Below are 17,820 nucleotides of genomic sequence, written 5' to 3'. Positions count from 1 at the left end.
AAATTGGTTAATAGGTTCAACCAAGCATTGCTGTCAAGCATAGGAACAGAGAGGGCACAGGAAAGAAAGGAAATGGATAATGTGTATAGGATGCATTTGCATGAGAAACTAGTATTGAACACATAAAACAGCCTCACAGAAGAAAAATACACCCATCTGTCCTCCAATCAGTTCCATCAGGAAATGCAGTCTGGGACAAGAGAACATTTTTTTCTGAACTGGAGGAGGGAATCTTTATGTAGCATTTATTCCTGCTCACATCTCAATAGGTGGAAAGCTGTCATCAGTCTCAACCCGAGCAGCAGCTCTAATTCCAAGAGACCCAAACAGAAACAAAAGGAAGGTACATTTATTTCACTTCTAGGTTATTCTCCTCAGAATAGACTTTAGAAATACTTTGTATCTGAAACAACACTACCCTGTCCATAGCTCTCCTTTAAAAAAAAATCCGAACGTCTGCAATAGCATTCCTCTACGATGAGCATAAAGACAACAGATTCAAATTGGAAAATTTACAAATGTGCTCAGAAATGTTATTGTTCCACTTCTCACACTGAGATATTATATAAAGAGAAAATGTGAACTCGTTTATCCAGTGAATACAGCACAGCAAAACTGTTGTGTATTAGATCCGTAGATCACGTGTACAGTATATTAAATTCACTTAGTAGACAGATCATTATGTTTCCATGTAAAAGCCATTACAAATAATAAATATTTAAATATATATATGACAAATAATGTGCCAGGATTATGCAGATAATTCATATTTAGTTCAGTAGTTGCTTCATTGCTAACAAATAGTAATGACCAGACCACTGCATGTTCTCCACCATGATACATTTACTTTACTCAAATAATTTTCCAAACACATACATGTCTGAATTTTTCAATTAATTTAAGCCTAAGGCACTCAGAGCAAGTAATGCATATTATCAGGTAGAGTCTTGAAAATAAATCTAGCTTATCTCATTTCCTTTCTCATTGCAGTCTTTATCCTGAGGAAGCATCAAAATGTCACTGCTCTCAGAGAAATTAGGTTAGTAGTAGCTCTCTTTTCATGCACCCCTCTCAGAGCAAGGGATAGGTTTGAAGGTCAGTTCAGTGTTCTCCATCAGTACAAAATCATATCTGCACAGCTTCAGCCTACAAAAGCAGAAAAAGAAAAAAAAATTACACAACAGAAAAAGTTAACTTTAACAGAGAAATATTCTAGTGTTTGAATTATTAAACCTCCAGTATTTATCAGCTCTCAGAGACAATACTCAGGACAAGAAGTGTCTCCTTGTCTAAGTTTATACCCTATTTCATGCATTCCTAGAGTAGCTTTGGCAGACTGAAAAACAACCAAACATCAGCTGGATGGTGCAAAGAAGTGTATCACACTACTCTAAAGTACAAAGATGCAGAATTTCATCCATTACAGCTATTAATCTTCAAATTAACTCTTTAGCAGAATGACCCAATATCTGCACAACTCCTGTTAACTCCTGTTAAGGGCCTGAACAATTTATTTTGAATTCCATAGGTAGGAAAATTTCTCTGCTTTTATTTCACAGAAGAAAGTAAAGAACCACATCATAATATTTTCTCTTTCACTTGCAATGACAGCATGTGTAAGAAAGTTTAATGCAAGAAATTTTTCTTCTAAACATCCAGAAAACTCACAGCTGACTAATATTATATGAACAGTTAAAGAGGTCACAAAGGGAGCCATATATACATGAAAATCGTGCTTTTTGAGGTCAACATAAATGCTCAGCCTTTTAGGGCAGAGGCAGGTCACAGACCTGCTTTTCGTGCACTGTTGTAATGTATGGGGAGAGCTGGTTTGAACAGGCAAATGACTGACATACCCTCTGATGGCACCTCCATAGCATACAAGATATGAGATTTATTTTATTTAAAATTATCTTCTCTACTGCTCCGAACTCACAGATGTGGCTATACCACACAGTTCACCTCAGCCTGGGAGGTAGAATACAGTGAAACAGAAAAAGGAGAGAACAGCCCACCAGGCATTTCTGCTGTTGCCCATTATTATGAGATTTCCAACCTGTCTGTATGTGAAAGGACTGTCAGATTTCTACTTAAGAATATGACACCTTCTAAGGTCTCCCAAAGTTATGACAGTAATTTTATGACTAAGAAGATCAAGACAAATTCTGGTGTTCTGTATAACGCAAAGCATAGAATTTCATCCAATCTTTCATCAACAATTTGTTTTGATTTGAATTCAATGTTTCACTATTATAGTATTTTTGTGTTATTATTTATATCTAACCACAGGGGACAAAACAGCCAAACCATAATGCTGAATTCTAGAAATAAAAGCTTGTGTTTTCCAACATATTGTATCTCATTTGAAGTGCAATCCATCTCCATCATGATTCTTGAGTAACAGGAAAGCCTCACAGAAGAGTAGACCTGAGCAGGGGGCAGATTCACCAATAAGGAGCAAAACACAAAATAATGCTTTTGTTAGGTGAGGCTTTTTTAACCCCTCACCCCATATGGCTTCTCTGCTGTCTACTAAAAAGCATGAGCATGCCACACTTGTTCAGTAGAGGTATTTACAATGTCTTCTTTTTATGATCTCTGTTCTTGTTTTGGTCAAAAAACCCCAGAGGTGTCTGGGCTAAGTATCTTTGAGACATTCACCTTCCCCACCAATTGAGTTGGAACTGACTGACAGATTCACAAGCTTTTTTAGGATGACTGACACATGGACACGCACAAGTTAGCAAAGCTTTCTGGTTTTATTGGTGAGCAGAAATTATTTATCTCAGGGATCAGAAGAAGAGTATGAAAATTATGTGTACCTTTCAGCACTCCCATTTTCACACACCATATGTGTGAATAGTGGACCAGCCCAGCAGACAATTGTCAGTGATACTCCCCAGACTCCCACAGTTTGCTATTAACCCAGACCTGGGGAGACCGAGACTCCTATTGTCTTTTATCCCTGCATCTGTCCCCCGGCTTTTATCTACTTCTTTGTAAAGAATAATTTAAATGTAGTTTCTGGTTGATCATCTTGCATTCAAATAATTGCTGTAATTATGTGTAAATAAGGTAAATATAGGTAGTTATATGAGCAATTAGGTAATTATACCAACCAATAGCGCTGTAACATCTGCATTTAAGTTACGTTCACATGCTGATTCAATAGAGTATTTTCCACTGCTCTCTAAAAGTATCTAACATGCCTCTACAGCTGCAATCTGATAAGGATCCACATGAAGGACTTTAGTCCTATATTAAAGCATCTCAAGTGCATCTTACTTTTAAACTAACAAGAGGCAGACTAACAGGAATGAAAACTCAAACCCAGTAAGGGCTGTTCGCTGAAAATCTCTCTTGTTTGCTTGCTAGATCATTATCTGAGAAAGTCCCAAGTGCTGACAGGCTTACATGAAATATATCTTCTGATTTATCACCATTGGGCTGAGAAAAAAAATTGGAATATGATTTAGAACTTTTCACCCTCTCTCATCACCAAATGCTTTCAAATAAAATCATGCCATTTTCACCTGAGAGCTTCAAACTTATGGCTTTCAATAAATTAATACAGTCAAATGTAGGTACATTCTGGGGTACTATTTTGATTACTGAGTGTTTTGTTTCTTCCTAAGTCTCTCCCATACACCTCCTCCTCTTTCGCAGTAAATCTAAAATAGATTAATTTAAGAAGGTTTCATAAGTTTTGCAAAGTATCATAGCCAATTCCTACTAGGCTATTATCATACACCATATAAGGAATCCTCAAATGTTATATCTCAAGTTAATAAAATATACTCACTTAAGACTTACTAAGTATTGTAATATTACTCTCACTCATTACTCATTTGTTATTACTTATTTGATAAGCATTTTTAGGTTTTTATTTTAAATTCTGAATTTCTTGAATCTCTTTTCATAAGAAACAAATTAACAACTCTCAAATAAAGTACTCTTGCTACTCCTGTATATTTCTTAGCTATTCCATGTAATAAGATCTTTTCACAAGATGCAAATGCAAAATTTAATTGCTAGTATTACTGTACAAGTAAATTTGGAGAATTAAAAAATGAATGTATGGCAACACTGCTGAAATATTTTAAACTAGAATTAATAAAAGCTTATTAATTACACTCAATTACAAAAAAAAAAAAGCAGATTATTTAATTTTAAGTGTAAGCAGACACAGACTGTGTTCTGGTTTTAGAAGAACTTTACCTTCATCAAGAACAGATAAAATATTCCAGCCACACAAGCAGCTGAAGTGCTCCATTTCACACCTGAGTGTGAAAAGCTATGTACCAACACATGAGTAAAATCAGAAAATTGCTTAATAAAATTTATCCTGTGGGGGAGAAGTTGAGGAGGGGGAGTTACACCATGCAGGTGTAAGTCAGGCTGGTCCTTGAAAGCACAGCTGTGACAGTATATGTGACACCTCCATCTACAAGGTGCTGTGCACTAAATGCTAATGTACACAGCAGCTCTTCCACAAGACAAATTTGATCATCAGGAGGATGAGAAGAATATTCATGCACTTAGGAATATGCAATTTAAAAAATTAATGCAGGGAAATACACGTTACTGAGAAAACATCCTGAGTAGCTTAGTTGATACCCAGCTGTGATACATAACACTCACCTTTTTGGGTTATTGAGAGATTTCAGCTTCATCTGAAGAATCCTAAGCTTGTGTTTTGGGCCTATCAACGTCTTCGTAGAAAAGGTCAAGGAGATTTTTGCTATTTTTTCAATGTCTTGGTGAAATCCAGTTAGTATTTTGACTCTTTTATATTGCTGAAATGTTGAAGCTTCACTAAAGAAAAATATTTAGTCAGGCTTTTGTTTTCTGAGTAATATTCATTGTTGCTAAGCATTATTATTGAACTGGGAGATCTTGTGAGATGTATCAACTTTGAGCATTCAGAACAAGGACACCTGGAACAGGATTCAAACGAGTACCAAGCAAGGACCTGGAAAAAGGATCATTTCAGTGTGAGGGCATTGCCCTGACACTGAGCCACAACCAGGAAATGATGCCATGGCCAAGTCTTAACAAATTCAGGATAGTTTTTCAACTTACAAGCTAAGAAGCTAAGAGGTTTAGAAAACTCAGCAAATTAGCCCTATAAAGTGATAAAAAAAGATTTGAAGACAAAGCAAAACATACCTATTCATCTGTGACTCTACTGTGTTTCCAGCATAGTCTGTTATTTTAACTTTAATGAAACCTCTCCTAATGCTTTTATTCCAGGTAGTAATGTCCAGTAAGTAGTTATACACTGCAGAAAGAAATAGGAAATCATAAGCATCAAAGAATGATCTCAACAGGAAACACTTGGTATTACCACCCTGTTCAACTTATTCACTGGTAGATGATAGGAATAGTGACTCTACTTTTATGCTACCAGTTTCAAAGGAGAATAAAAACTGACCTGCTCCTGACCTGCCCTGTGCCCTCAGAAACCCTGACCTGGCCTTCTGTAGCCATCACCAGTATAGGAACCACACACCTTTACCACTCCCAGTCAGGACACCAATTAAAACTTTCTTTATTTTTTGGCATATTGATTATTACCATTCTCTCCTAAAAGACCAGCCTTCATATGAGGCCTTGTTTTGCTCAAGTTTACAATTTCACTTCTTTTTAAGACCTTTTGTTCATTTCTGTTTCCTCAGGTTTCCAATTATCTAAGAATTAAGGCTTTAATTAATAAATACACATTTTTCAGACTGGTTTCTTTTCCTTCTTGACTTTGCATACTTTTTTCTTCTTGATTTTGCATATTTTCCCTTAAATTTATACTGTCATTACAGTATTTCTTATTCTGCTCCATGTGTCTCCTCCTATCTTTGATAATATTTGTCTCCCTCTTTCTTCCCTTGTATCAGCACCAGAGAGGGGCAAGGGAGAACAATAGTAACAGTTTGGGTTGAGTTGAAAGACACTGGGAAGAGGAGTTATTTTATGTAAATTTTATGTAAAAAAATGTGTGTAAAATCCATCACTTCATTCACCCCTTCCTTTGGAAGATACAGTGATGACAGCAAGCATGACTGGGACCATGTGTCCCTGGTCACAAAACTTGCCAAGATGGTGGACAAAACCAATGGGAAAACCTAATTTCACACAAATTCCCTATAAGCCTATCCCCATATCTCAAATCAAAGAACTTACACATAACTAATTAGAAGTGTGTATTGCACTTGTTCAGGGTGCTGAAGTCTTTTAATACAAACAAAAATTGGATGAGACTCTAGGATGGACCTGTATGGATAGGTAGATATCTAAACTGTGCAGCTGGAGTCCCTGCCATGAGAGCTCATTCCCACAGAATATAACTCTGAAGCAGTCAGCTGAGTTTTCCCTTCACTGTTTTAATCCTGGGGAGACATGGAGTAGCTTTAGTTGACTTTGGGGTGATCTCCTCCGGGGGTGGAACATAGAGGAGTCTCTTTTTGTTCCCCACCCTGTGGATACAATATTGCTGCTAGCAAGAATTTCTCTTGCTTCTTTCCAGTCCCGTGAGATACTTTTCTCTCTCACGAAGATATTAGCAGAGTTCTATAAACTATGAACACCTCTGACCTTGCAAAGCCTTGTTTATGGTACAGTAGAAAAATATTTTGACAATGGATGTTTTAGGATTTTAGCCAATTGTCCCAAGGGGTGGCTGATCCTTTGACCAATTACACTGTGAAGAAAAAAGCCTATAAAAGAGTTGTAAAATAATTAAATAAATCAATCTTGCTGCACAATTCCTGCCTGCTGGACCTCTCTTCTCCTCCCTACCACTGCGGGACACTGTGATACCACCCAAGGCAGTCTCGGTTCCCTTTCCTGCTCTCTGAAAACAGGAGCATCAATCCCATCTAAGCAGGTTCTATCAATCCAGCTTTTGCCCTCCCACTTTATTCTCATTATCTGTCTTCCTTCTTCCTCTTGGCAGTCCATCCCACTACTTTTAAAGTTACATTTCTTTCCCAGTTTACACAGTATTACTTTTTCCTCTGCCACCATCATTCTTCTTCCAGTCTGTGAACTGACCCTTAGCTCATGTTTTTTTACATCATTTTACACAGTGGCTCACACTAACTTGCTACTTTTAACATGCCTCAGATCACTCCAGATCAGCTAAAAAATAACAGTCATAAATTTTTATAAAGAGGTTTTATGTATGTATTTAGTCACTCACTGCAGAACGGGTCTTGGTCTGAGGTATCAAAATAAGCTTTTGTTGGTGAACTATATGGTATCAGCAGTTTTTTCCATCTATCAGCATGATAACCTGAAATTCAAAGTTTAAATATTTCATTTCAGACATTTAGTAAAATCATGATACACATATAATTACACAAAAATAATCTCACACAAATTTGGCTTTAATTTTCCTAAATATCCTCTAAGAAAGAAAACTGACTAGAAAAACGAAGGAATCCTCTTAGTATAACAGACTGCAAGTACTTCATTCTTCTAATATATTAGTATCACTAAAATTATCATAATGTAATAGTAACCTCTTTAGTCTAGATACTAACTCCAAAAAGTAGTGCTTTTACACAGACTCCTTCAGAGGTAACAAAAAAAATCCAAAAATGTAGCCCACATATTTGCAGACAGCACTTACAGGACAGCTTTCCTTTCTTTCTTTTGAATCATTAAATATTTTTAAATTCTTTAGCCTATTTGTAGATATTGTTTAATAAAATCTAAAATACTCTGCATCACCCCTAAGCTTATGGATTTAATGTAGAAAGAAAATTATACAATTCCATGATTATTGTCTTTGGGGCTTGATAACAGTCCTTGTTCCTAGAATGGATGATGCTATTCTCCCCCTGTTAATCTCTCTACCTAGACTGGATGAGGAGGGCTAATTCCAGGCTGCACAGCTGCCACTGCAAAGCAGGAAGCAGGAAAGATTGCAGCAGAAGGGTGTTGCATCCCCACGCAGTTCCCAGACTCAGCAGCTGACTGGGGAAATATTTCTCGACCTCTTCCTTGGGAATTCCGTCCAAGTGCATCAGGCATGGCTAATAAACATGCTGGGGAAGTCCTGGAGTCTTTCTGTCCTACTGTAAAGGCTCATTATGGTTGGGGTTTTTTATAAAACAGCACACAGATCTGTCTATCTATGCTTTTTCTTCAAAATTGATCTAATTAATATAGGGCGTACACCCTTGTATAAGGATGTAAAAAAAGACAAGATACAAGTTGAAAGTCAGCTTCTAGTTATGTATTTTTAAAATTTCATTCTAAAGTAAAGCTTGCCAACAAAGAAATGCTCAGAAAATTGTAGCTCTTTTCAAGCTGCACCCAGATCCTCCCTAAAAGCAACAAACCCCCAAAACAACTAAAATCCCCTCCAAATAAAAGCTTGATGCCAAAGGAAGAGCCAGAGAAACCATGAAGTTGCTGTAAACATTATTACTCTTAAATAGGTACTCTAGGGATCATAAGACACTCTTAAAGCCTGAAGTGATGAACTAAGTACAAGCAGTTTCTCTCTAGAAAGGGGAAACACTGAGTCCATTCCACACTGGAAAGCATAGAGACCAAAGATTAGGAACATTCAGCACCTGTGCCTAGCAGAGGTAACTATAAAGTAGACAAACCCATGAACTTTAAACTACTTTAAAAGTAGTACTTTGACTTCCCAGGAAATCTCACCCAGCCCAGAAGAGATATGGTAACACTTACCCAGTACTGGGCAGGACATTGGCTGGAAAGCATCACAATCAACACATTTTCCTCTCTTGTAATCCAAGTAAGAGTCACAAGGATATGTTATTATGTCACACTTGGTTTTCAAAGATGATAAGAAGAGGAAGACAGATCTTTGATGGTCACATTTAAAATAATGTAATCCTTCAGGGAAACAAACAAAAAAAAGAAGTATAAAAAGAATATGTAATAATTTCTATTATTGAAAAAAAGGTGTTGTAAAAGTAGAATCACAGAATGGTTTGGGTTGGAAAGGACTTTAAATGTCATCTTGTTCCAACCCCTCTACCTTGGGCAGTGACACCTTCCACTAGACCAGGTTGCTCAAAGCCCAATCAAATCTGGCCTTGAACACTTCCACAGTTCATCCTGTGGTACATCCACAACTTCCCTGGGAAACCTATGCCAGTGCTTTACCACTCTCTGAGTGACAGTCTTGGCAAAAAAGAAATTACCATGAGGAACACTTCTCTCTAATTGTCTGGGAAAATAAATTCCTTCCTTTCCTGACAAAGCAAACTATGGGAATTGTAGAGATGAAGATGATGCTGGCTTCAGGGATTCTCCCATACACACACACACACAAGTGGAAGTTTTATGCCTTTGCAGCAGCTCTAACTGGTAGCAGCACTGTGCAGATTAGTAATGGGAAACACTGACAGAAACAAAAGAGTAAACAAAAATAATTGCCAGCAACCTTGCCTGCGATTCATGGAGGTTGAAATAAGAAAAATTCTGCATCAAAAGATCATTTCATAAAACTGTTTTCATCCTAGAACCTAAAAGACATTTCCAAAACCAAAACCTTGCTCATCATTGCCAGCCAGGAGGAACCTAAAACATAGGGGGGATGTGGAAACCTTGCCTTCCATGTCATATGCAAGGAATCCTGCCCAAACCACAGGGACACAAACACCTTCCCCCATGCCTTGACCTACATAACCATGGAAAAACAATGATCAGTATTTTCAGGTTGTATATATAATACAATAACATAATTCCATCACACCAATATTAATGATATGATGGGATATATATGTTATAGCAAGATTATTTTCAAATATCTTTATTATTTTTCTTTTGCTGCATAGGGATGGAAAAGAAAGAATACAGTCTCAGCTCCCATATCACTGACGAAGTGCAGTGTACATTCAATTCAATTTAACCTTTTTTTTTGATCTCAAACTGTGTTTCTCATTAAATAAACACAATTTTATTTACCACTAAAAAATGTTTTTGGACAACCAGGCTGATCCATTCCTCCATTTGGATAGAAATCAATGGTTCCTAAAGGCTTCTTGAAACCTAGTGCTAAAGTAAAAAGATAATGAATGAAAAAAACCATGAACAGAATTATGAAGGCAATTATTTATCATCACATTCACTCCAAAAACCACAGAGGTCTTAAAGAAAATTTTTGCAAGTATACCATTCTTTTTGTACTGTAAATCAAAATTTATCTCATACTATGAAATAAATTCAAGGGTTTTTTTCTTCTTAAGAATATTATATATATGTAAAATACTGTACACAAATGTATACAAAATTGTGTAAGATTCCTACTGCTACAAAAGGGAAAGAACAGAAACAGCTGTAACTGAGATATTATTTACATAAATAAATTTATGAAATTCATATTCTCTCCAGGAACCAAAATTCTTTCCCAATGCAATTTTCATTAGAGTACAATTTTCCATTTTTTGCAGGACATTGGATTCTGAATATTAGCAAATCAAAGTAAGAAAATCTGTATCTGTCCTATAAAAGTAAGCAAAATTCCATGAGTAAGAATTAATTCAATCTGACCTACCTTCCTTTTTACCACACATTATCTTTATTCACATAATAGGAACATTACAAAAATTGGTACTGTACAGACTCATACACAAATTTGTAAACTAAAATGCTTAATTTTTAATATTACTAAAGAAACTGATATGAAACTATACAAATAATGGGACAACTGTGGTGTGAAATGTTTACTTATGATTTTTAAAGAAGAAATGAAACCAGATTAAAGTATAGATGAAGCAGATTTTCCAATGATCCTCTTTTTAACCTTACAGTAACACACTTTACAATTTTAAGCAGTGGCTCTGTGGTGTACTAAGCTGATACAGCAGAGCCTGGCTGTCTCAGAAGGGATTAATTCAGTGATAACCATGTGCTTGCAGCCTCTGTGTTCATACACACTTGCACAGCAAAAGAATGTTCATGGTAACACAAAATATACTCCTGCAGCACTTCTTGGATGTTACTGAGATAGCTTATCCCTTCTCTTTTGCTTTCCTGCTTTTCCTCCAGCTGAAATAGGCAAGTCAAGGCTATGTCATTACCATCAGTATCTGAATGGATTACATCCACAAACTGTGCATCAGTAGCATCCAGTCTCTGCTCTGGTGGTTGTCCAGTGAATGAAGGGCCTGCTGGATCCAGACCTAAATAAAAACAATATTTGCATCATAAATCCTGGGCTCCTTCTGCAGATATATAAAAGACCAACATCTGAGCATTATTCAGCAGTGATTCTTCATTTTCCTGACATAAAATTTAAAAAATAGCACATTTCTTCTTGTTAAATTGTTAAGAAAAGCAAAGATTCCTACTACAAGACTGATCAACCCATATCTATGACTTTCTCTCTCTCCCTAACTAGATGTGCTCATATCCCATTTATTCAGATGACTATAAATCAACAGCATTGGGGATCAAATCAAGAGAATTCATTTTGTCCCTTTCCCCAGAAAATACCAGATCTATGATACACTTCATAAAACCAAAATGCACAATATAACTGCTCTCACCACCAGAACACAACTGTCAGACACTCAGGTAGCATATCATTTAACTTAAGTGGCTTTTAGATGTAGCACTCAATTTTCATTTGAGAGACTAGAGGTAACCAGGTTGGAAAATTTAATCTGTAATTTATTTCCTGAAGGCAGACTTTCCCAATTTCCTGAACTGCTATCAGGGCTATATTTTTCCTCATGTATGTCATTAAATATTCAGTTCTCGTTTGTCGATGTCTCAGTGCTCTGACAACAATACAAGGTACAATAGAATATGTGCACTGGGATTAAAAGCCTTACCTGTAATTCTGCCAAGTTTGCCATTATACTTCTGGCCAACAAAACCAGCTATATGAGCCCCAAGACTGACTCCAATCATATACACAGAGTCAAGAGAAGCTCCATCCACCTAGCAGGGGGGAAAAACACCAAAGCCATAGTCACACACATAATTAACTGAACAGAAATCACTAGAATTATTTATTTTTCATTTTTTCTCAGTACTGTAAGTTATATTTCGTACCTTTTAGCTCTAAAAACAAATGGAATTTACAAAGTTCCTTTCAGTTTGCAATTCTATACTAGTTAAAGTGTAGTAATTATGAAATTTTTTAACTAGAAAAATGTAAAAAGGAAGTTCAAGTCACATTTCTCCTGAAATGTCGCACTAGTTAGAAGGGGAACAGGGAAGGGAAGAGGAAGACATTTATCAGATATAAGAAAGGTGACCCAAAACTATGAATGAGGAAACAAAAATCTTGCCCTGCTTTATCCTTCCAATAAAATAAACTAAAAACATAATACCATTAACAAATACTTATTCCACACAACTGCTGAATAGTGGTACCAAATGCACAGCTCAAAATGCCCGTTCTACAAAGCAGGCAGTATTCAAAAAAACCCAAACCAAAACCTACTGAAGAACTCTAAAACAATGTCAGTGGACCAAGTTGGAATCCCTGCAAAAGGATGGGGTGACACACAGGATCTGGAATATTAATATGCCTCAAAATAAATTAGCAAAGGCCTCACAACAGCTTGTAAGTGTGAAAGCGATAGCTGTGGGACACTACAGACACTCCTCCCACCACTTTCAGGACTCACACTGTCACTTCTGTAAACAGCAATTAACTTGGAGACTCTCCTTTATAGTCCTATTTAATTTTTTTTATTCCATAACAACAAATCTACTGTTGGCATAATTGCAAATTGCTATCACTGTATCTAGTCCCAGAGGACAGATTCTGATAGGCCTTCTCTCCTTTCACCTCAGTCTTTCTCAATATGCTGGATGTTTTTCTCAAATTCCACGTGAGTATTTTTTTACTGCACAGCATGCAAAATTTCTGAGAATGGCTGAGAAATAAGCGGTGAGAAAAGATGAAAATTCAAGTGACAAATCAGACAATGACATAAATAACATCATAACATGGTTTGTTCATTTGGTCAAGCAATAAATCTGAAGCCCAGTTAAGACCACTGGTATCAACTATTGTTTCAGCAACTGCCTCTAGAGACAAGAGGTTAATACCACTTTGGAATTAATATTTATATCTTTGCCAGTGGTTTACTTCTCATTTAAAATCTTTATTTATAGTAGATTAACAGTGAAATGAGTAGTGCAATGCCTTTGTAAAATGTTAGCACTGCATACTATTTGAACATCTCTCCCTTCCTCTCCCCACTGGTGAATTTACTCTTTCCAGAAGACCTAAAACTTCCAGCTGGTTCAAGAAATAAGATGCACTTTCAGGCACATTTCAGTGAAAGGCAAGTAAGAACTCAGGTGAAGTTAAATATGTGCAATAATAACTGCATATAAAGTTAGTAATACCTTTATAAAGAAATGTGATTTGATATTGTTCACTGGACTTCTCTATAGATATATTTTGAATATCCACTCCCACTCAAACCGTGCTCTTTAAACTTATTCAGAACAGATGCAACGCTCTGCCTTACCAGCATCTGGTCAACATAATTCTTCAGTATTTCTGCAACTTTTCTGCAGTTTTCCACAGCAGTTATGTAATTCACAGTGGTAGCACCACGATTCCAATCAACTATAATGAGATTAATATCCTCTGAAGACAGTAAAAGCTTCTTCATGTCACCCAGCCATGCCGGAGGAGATCCTGTTGGCCTGAAGCCATGAATAACAAAGACAATTTTCTTGGTTGTATTAAGGTACTCAGATGCAGTAACATTGTGTTCAATGAGTCTCTCAGAACAATTTTGATTTGCCCTTGTGTATAGGAGCAGCTGAACATGGAGTTCTGTTCCAGACAAAGCATTGCCTATGTTAAGATCTGTAAATTCGGGACATTTTTGTTCCTCATCTGAAAAAGATGAAAATGTTAAGACAGTCATTTGATGAGTTGGACTACCTGAAATACCACCTCTTCACTTTTCATATCTCCTTCTGCTGAAAGTGGACAACTTCCATTTTCTTCACTCTTGACCTTTGGATTGAGGTGTCAAAACATGCACTGAACATGTGGCAAGGAGCCACAGTTTAACTAATGACTCTGCAGATACCACTATGCTCCTCTGAACCCTTCAAATGCGAAATTACCCTAATTTTTCCTGAACAGTGTAGTTTCTCCTTATAGGTACTAATTAGTAGTCTGTGTTGATAAGATCCTTTACTTCACCATAAAATGCAGGTTCTCAGAATTTTTTCACAAGTGTGTGTTATATAAACAGGAAGGCTGTTGTGGTTGTTTCTTCCTCTTTGGGCCAGGGTGGCAGTGCTGCCAATCCTTAGACCTTATTTGCTTGATCTAGCAATAAGAAATAGCTGCGTGACAATACAGGGATAATCCAGAACCCTTTCCTAGCTTTGGATCACCATAATGACACCATTACCAAGAAACAAAGACAGAAGAAACAAAAGATCTTGTTCTGAGGTGGAAAAAATAAGAATTAAGGTCAGTGTACATAACGGCACAAGACGAACAGTAGGTTTTAGAATTTCTGTCTGTTCTTGGACAGTTAGGGTGTACCAGGTTAAACTTGTCAACAAGAGGATGGAGATTTCAAAAGAGTCTAAAAAGACGAAACTTCTCCCTGTCTGGTTATCAACATCCAAAGTTCACACTTTAAAAATATCTTTTGGCTGCTGAGGTCACATGGTGTGGATAAACCACTTCAGGACTCTGGGCAGAACACCAACACCTGTCACAGTTCTTCTGCTGTGGCCTCTTCACCTTTGTTATGGTGTTAGCTGGTTTTTGGCCAGGAAAATCTGGGCCCATCTCTTGCCTTCTAGTGGGCTATGTTATTTTACACAAGACTTTTGTCTCTCTGGTATTTGATGGCACCATTCTCAAGTCTTCTATCATTAAAGTCTTTGCAAAACAAGTAATATTCTAGAAAGCAGAAGTGAGAAGGAAAATAGTACCTTCTTAGTTCCTTAAAAATAATATAAAAAAATAAATTGAATTTCTCGGATTTTTGAATCGTAAGAGAAGCAGTTCTAGCTCTTCTCCTTTTCCCAATGGGCAGGTCACAGGCAGAACCAAATCCACCACTTCTGAGATGGACAGCAAGCCTGCACTCCTTTCTAAAGCTGCAAAAGGCAAGTGTGGGTGGCCTACAAGGTATCTGAAATATGTGTTCATATTTCAATATGTAAACGACGTGAATTATGGCACTCCAGGTGCAGTAAAGATGCTGCAAAGGCACTAAAGGCAATAATTCACTAATTTAGGGAACTAGACCAATCACCTCTAATGCCAAACCATGTATCTCCAAGTGATGCCTTAGGTTTTAACTTTCATGTTTTTCAAATCCTGTACTGCCTGGTGTAACTCTGAAGTTTCCTGTAGCCTGTTAACTTCTGCTCTCTCTTGCCTGCTCTCCAAGGACACCCTAGACCGTCCCAGGCCCAAAATGTGTAAACCAAAGCCCCTAAAGCAGGGGTCAAGCTTGGGGAAATTACATCATTAACTGAAGCTTTAATTGGAGAACTAACTCTGATATGCAAATGAACCAAACCTATAAAAGTGTGAAGAACTCATGACCTGTCGTCCATCTTGGGGTCCATTTTGGCAATGGCCTCTGGCTCCCCAGGGGTACCTTTGAAGGCCCTTCAAATAAATACCTACCTTTATTCCCTTATTCTTGTCTAGCTTCTGTTTTTAAGTGGCTGCTTCAGTCATCACAAGGACTAGATTGGTCACCTCTCAACAGGACATCACAAAAAACCATTGGATATAGTCCAAACCAGAGCAGGCTTGAAGATACAGAGTGTTAAAAATAGACTGAAACTCCCTGCTGCAAATTGACCAGAAAAAACTTTCATGCCTATCATCATGTATGTTATGACAGTAACTGCAAATATTACATGGAGAAAAAGACAGAATTATATTTCAAAATAAATACCATTGTTTTCCTCATTTAAACACTGAATAATATACATAAATTTTACTGAGATAACCAGACAGGTTATTAACTAAGTAGTGACACAAGAAGGCAACTCATTTCATCACTTGGACTTATCCAAGAAGTTCTGAAACTGAAAGGTTTTTGGCTGAAGTGGACTTGAATTTAGTGAAAATAATAATCAAGAACCTGGTAAAATGTCATGCATGTGACATGATACTAAGATATTAACAATATGTGTCCCATTTGATTTCTAGTTTTCATATATTTATATATGATGATAAAACTAGAATATAAATTACATTACACTAACTTCATCTACAAAGTGGAAATAAAACCAGTCACTTGATTATATTTTCAAAGGTACAACATGAAACTCTCAATTTTTCCTGATGTGGTCTTTAAATCCAAGTTTAATCACTGATCCTTAAAATTCACTCCTTCATATCTAACATATAAAAGATTCATGCTAAAATATTGCTCTGTATCCCTTTAAATATTTTGATTTTTTTTTAATCATTTGAATGGTAGAAATAAAAGTTATTTCTTCTAAAACCAGTGAAATGACAGTGAAATAAACCAGACACAGTCTGTTCCATGGGAGTGAGAAATCTATCACAAGGAAATCATTTTAACTGACAAACCTATTTACTAGCTGGCGAATGTCAAAGGAAAGCAACTCGTTTACTCTCGGCTGTGCAATGACAGAAGTTATTCTTTCAAAAGTAAATAGAGAAAAAAATGAAATGACTATGTCTTTCAGTGGAATTAGATAAGACCTACAAATAGATTCATTTGAATTGTTTAGCAAGGAGTCATTGGGGGAAGTTTTTCAAACTCCTGTTTCTCATTGAATACTGGAAGCAATACCCAGCTGCCCTTTGTGCACCCTTGTTGGAGTACTCACTTTTTTCTGTACAATCAAAACATACATGTAGGCGTTGGGATGTTACACATTCAGTTTAAGCAAGTTAATGGATAATTTTAACTTTCCTGTGCACATTTGTAAGCATTTTAATCGTCTTCTGTGGTTGAAAAGGGGAAAATCTTAAGTGTACAGTCTTTTTTTTGTAACTAAAGTTTACTATTTAAAAATGTAACACATAACTTGAAGATCTAAGCACCTATCAAATCAGTAACAACCAATAGACTCACATTAGTATATTAAGACTATTTCATGATTACGTCTACTTTGTACAAAGTGCACATACCTGAGCAGGTCTCTGGGCAAAGTACAGCCAGAGATAAAGTATCAGGCTTGGTTCTATTTACTTTAAAATGAAAACATGTCTCAGTTTCAAAGTTATTGAATTCTTTTTACTAATAATCTGCCCCATTAGGCATAATTAATAAGATTTTATTTTAATCTTTTGGCCAATTTAAATGAAGGAATATTAATGTTTTTAATGTTTGATTGAAGCAAAGATCACAAGTAAGCTAATGGTTCTTACCTGATTTCACCCAGTATATCAAACAGATGAAGAAACACAATTTCAGCATGTGGAAGTGGAGAAAAAGTGATGTGCAATATCCACAGAAAAGTGGCAAATTGAGTGTTTCCTTATGCTAGATTTCTAACACCACTGAATGACACCAATGAAGTGAGTAGGAAGCAGAAAGTAAAGCTGTAGTCAAGCTTCTGCAACTTATGACTCCTCCTATTGAGTGACTTCAGTGGGTAGAGTGGTTTCTGGGCTTTGAGGGTTGGGACTGATTTTTAATCTATTTCCCTGTCTGGCTTTCAGCAGATTTACACGTAAGCAAGTGATGTCATGTATTACTGACAACTCCTGCATAGGTGGAGTTTAGGAAGTGGGGTAACTAGTGGTGCATCCCATTAAAGATCATAGTGTGGGGGGTTTTGATTGTGTCACTGTATTGCAATTAGTGGCACTGAGATGGGCAAAAGGAACCTAGAAGC

The 17,820-nt window shown here is 36.7% G+C and overlaps 1 protein-coding gene across 2 annotated transcripts; it reads right to left on the bottom strand.

Moving 5' to 3' along the window:
- Positions 1-327: 327 nt before the first annotated feature.
- On the bottom strand, positions 328-17,620 carry LIPI (lipase I). 2 transcript variants are annotated; one of them, XM_042038097.1, is made up of 10 exons: positions 17,351-17,620; positions 13,476-13,852; positions 11,817-11,925; positions 11,061-11,162; positions 9,946-10,035; positions 8,701-8,868; positions 7,196-7,288; positions 5,170-5,281; positions 4,642-4,815; positions 328-1,146 (listed from the first exon to the last, which is right to left on the bottom strand). In XM_042038097.1, the coding sequence occupies exons 1-10, from the start codon at positions 17,397-17,399 to the stop codon at positions 1,059-1,061; spliced, it is 1,362 nt and encodes a 453-aa protein (XP_041894031.1). In that variant the 5' UTR covers positions 17,400-17,620; the 3' UTR covers positions 328-1,058. The 2 variants fall into 2 exon arrangements, with proteins under 2 accessions (XP_041894031.1, XP_041894032.1); XM_042038098.1 differs by lacking the exon at positions 9,946-10,035.
- Positions 17,621-17,820: the final 200 nt, after the last annotated feature.

The sequence above is a fragment of the Corvus kubaryi genome, unplaced genomic scaffold (assembly GCF_017639235.1).
Source record: "Corvus kubaryi isolate FWS band 111438036 unplaced genomic scaffold, C.kubaryi_AGA036_p1.0 37391, whole genome shotgun sequence".
In the NCBI taxonomy this organism is placed as follows: domain Eukaryota; kingdom Metazoa; phylum Chordata; class Aves; order Passeriformes; family Corvidae; genus Corvus; species Corvus kubaryi.
The sequence above is the reverse complement of the archived record's forward strand: the minus strand, read 5'-3'. Positions and strand labels throughout refer to the sequence as shown.

Bases quoted from the DNA above. Each gene is read 5' to 3' on its own strand.
- LIPI (XM_042038097.1), bottom strand. From the start codon at position 17,399: ATGCTGAAATTGTGTTTCTTCATCTGTTTGATATACTGGGTGAAATCA. The intron at 13,853-17,350 runs GTAAGAACCATT...CATCTTTTTCAG, and splicing joins GATATACTGGGTGAAATCAG to ATGAGGAACAAAAATGTCCC. The intron at 10,036-11,060 runs GTAATGACATAG...TTTTTACTTTAG, and splicing joins AATCCATTCAGATACTGATG to CACTAGGTTTCAAGAAGCCT.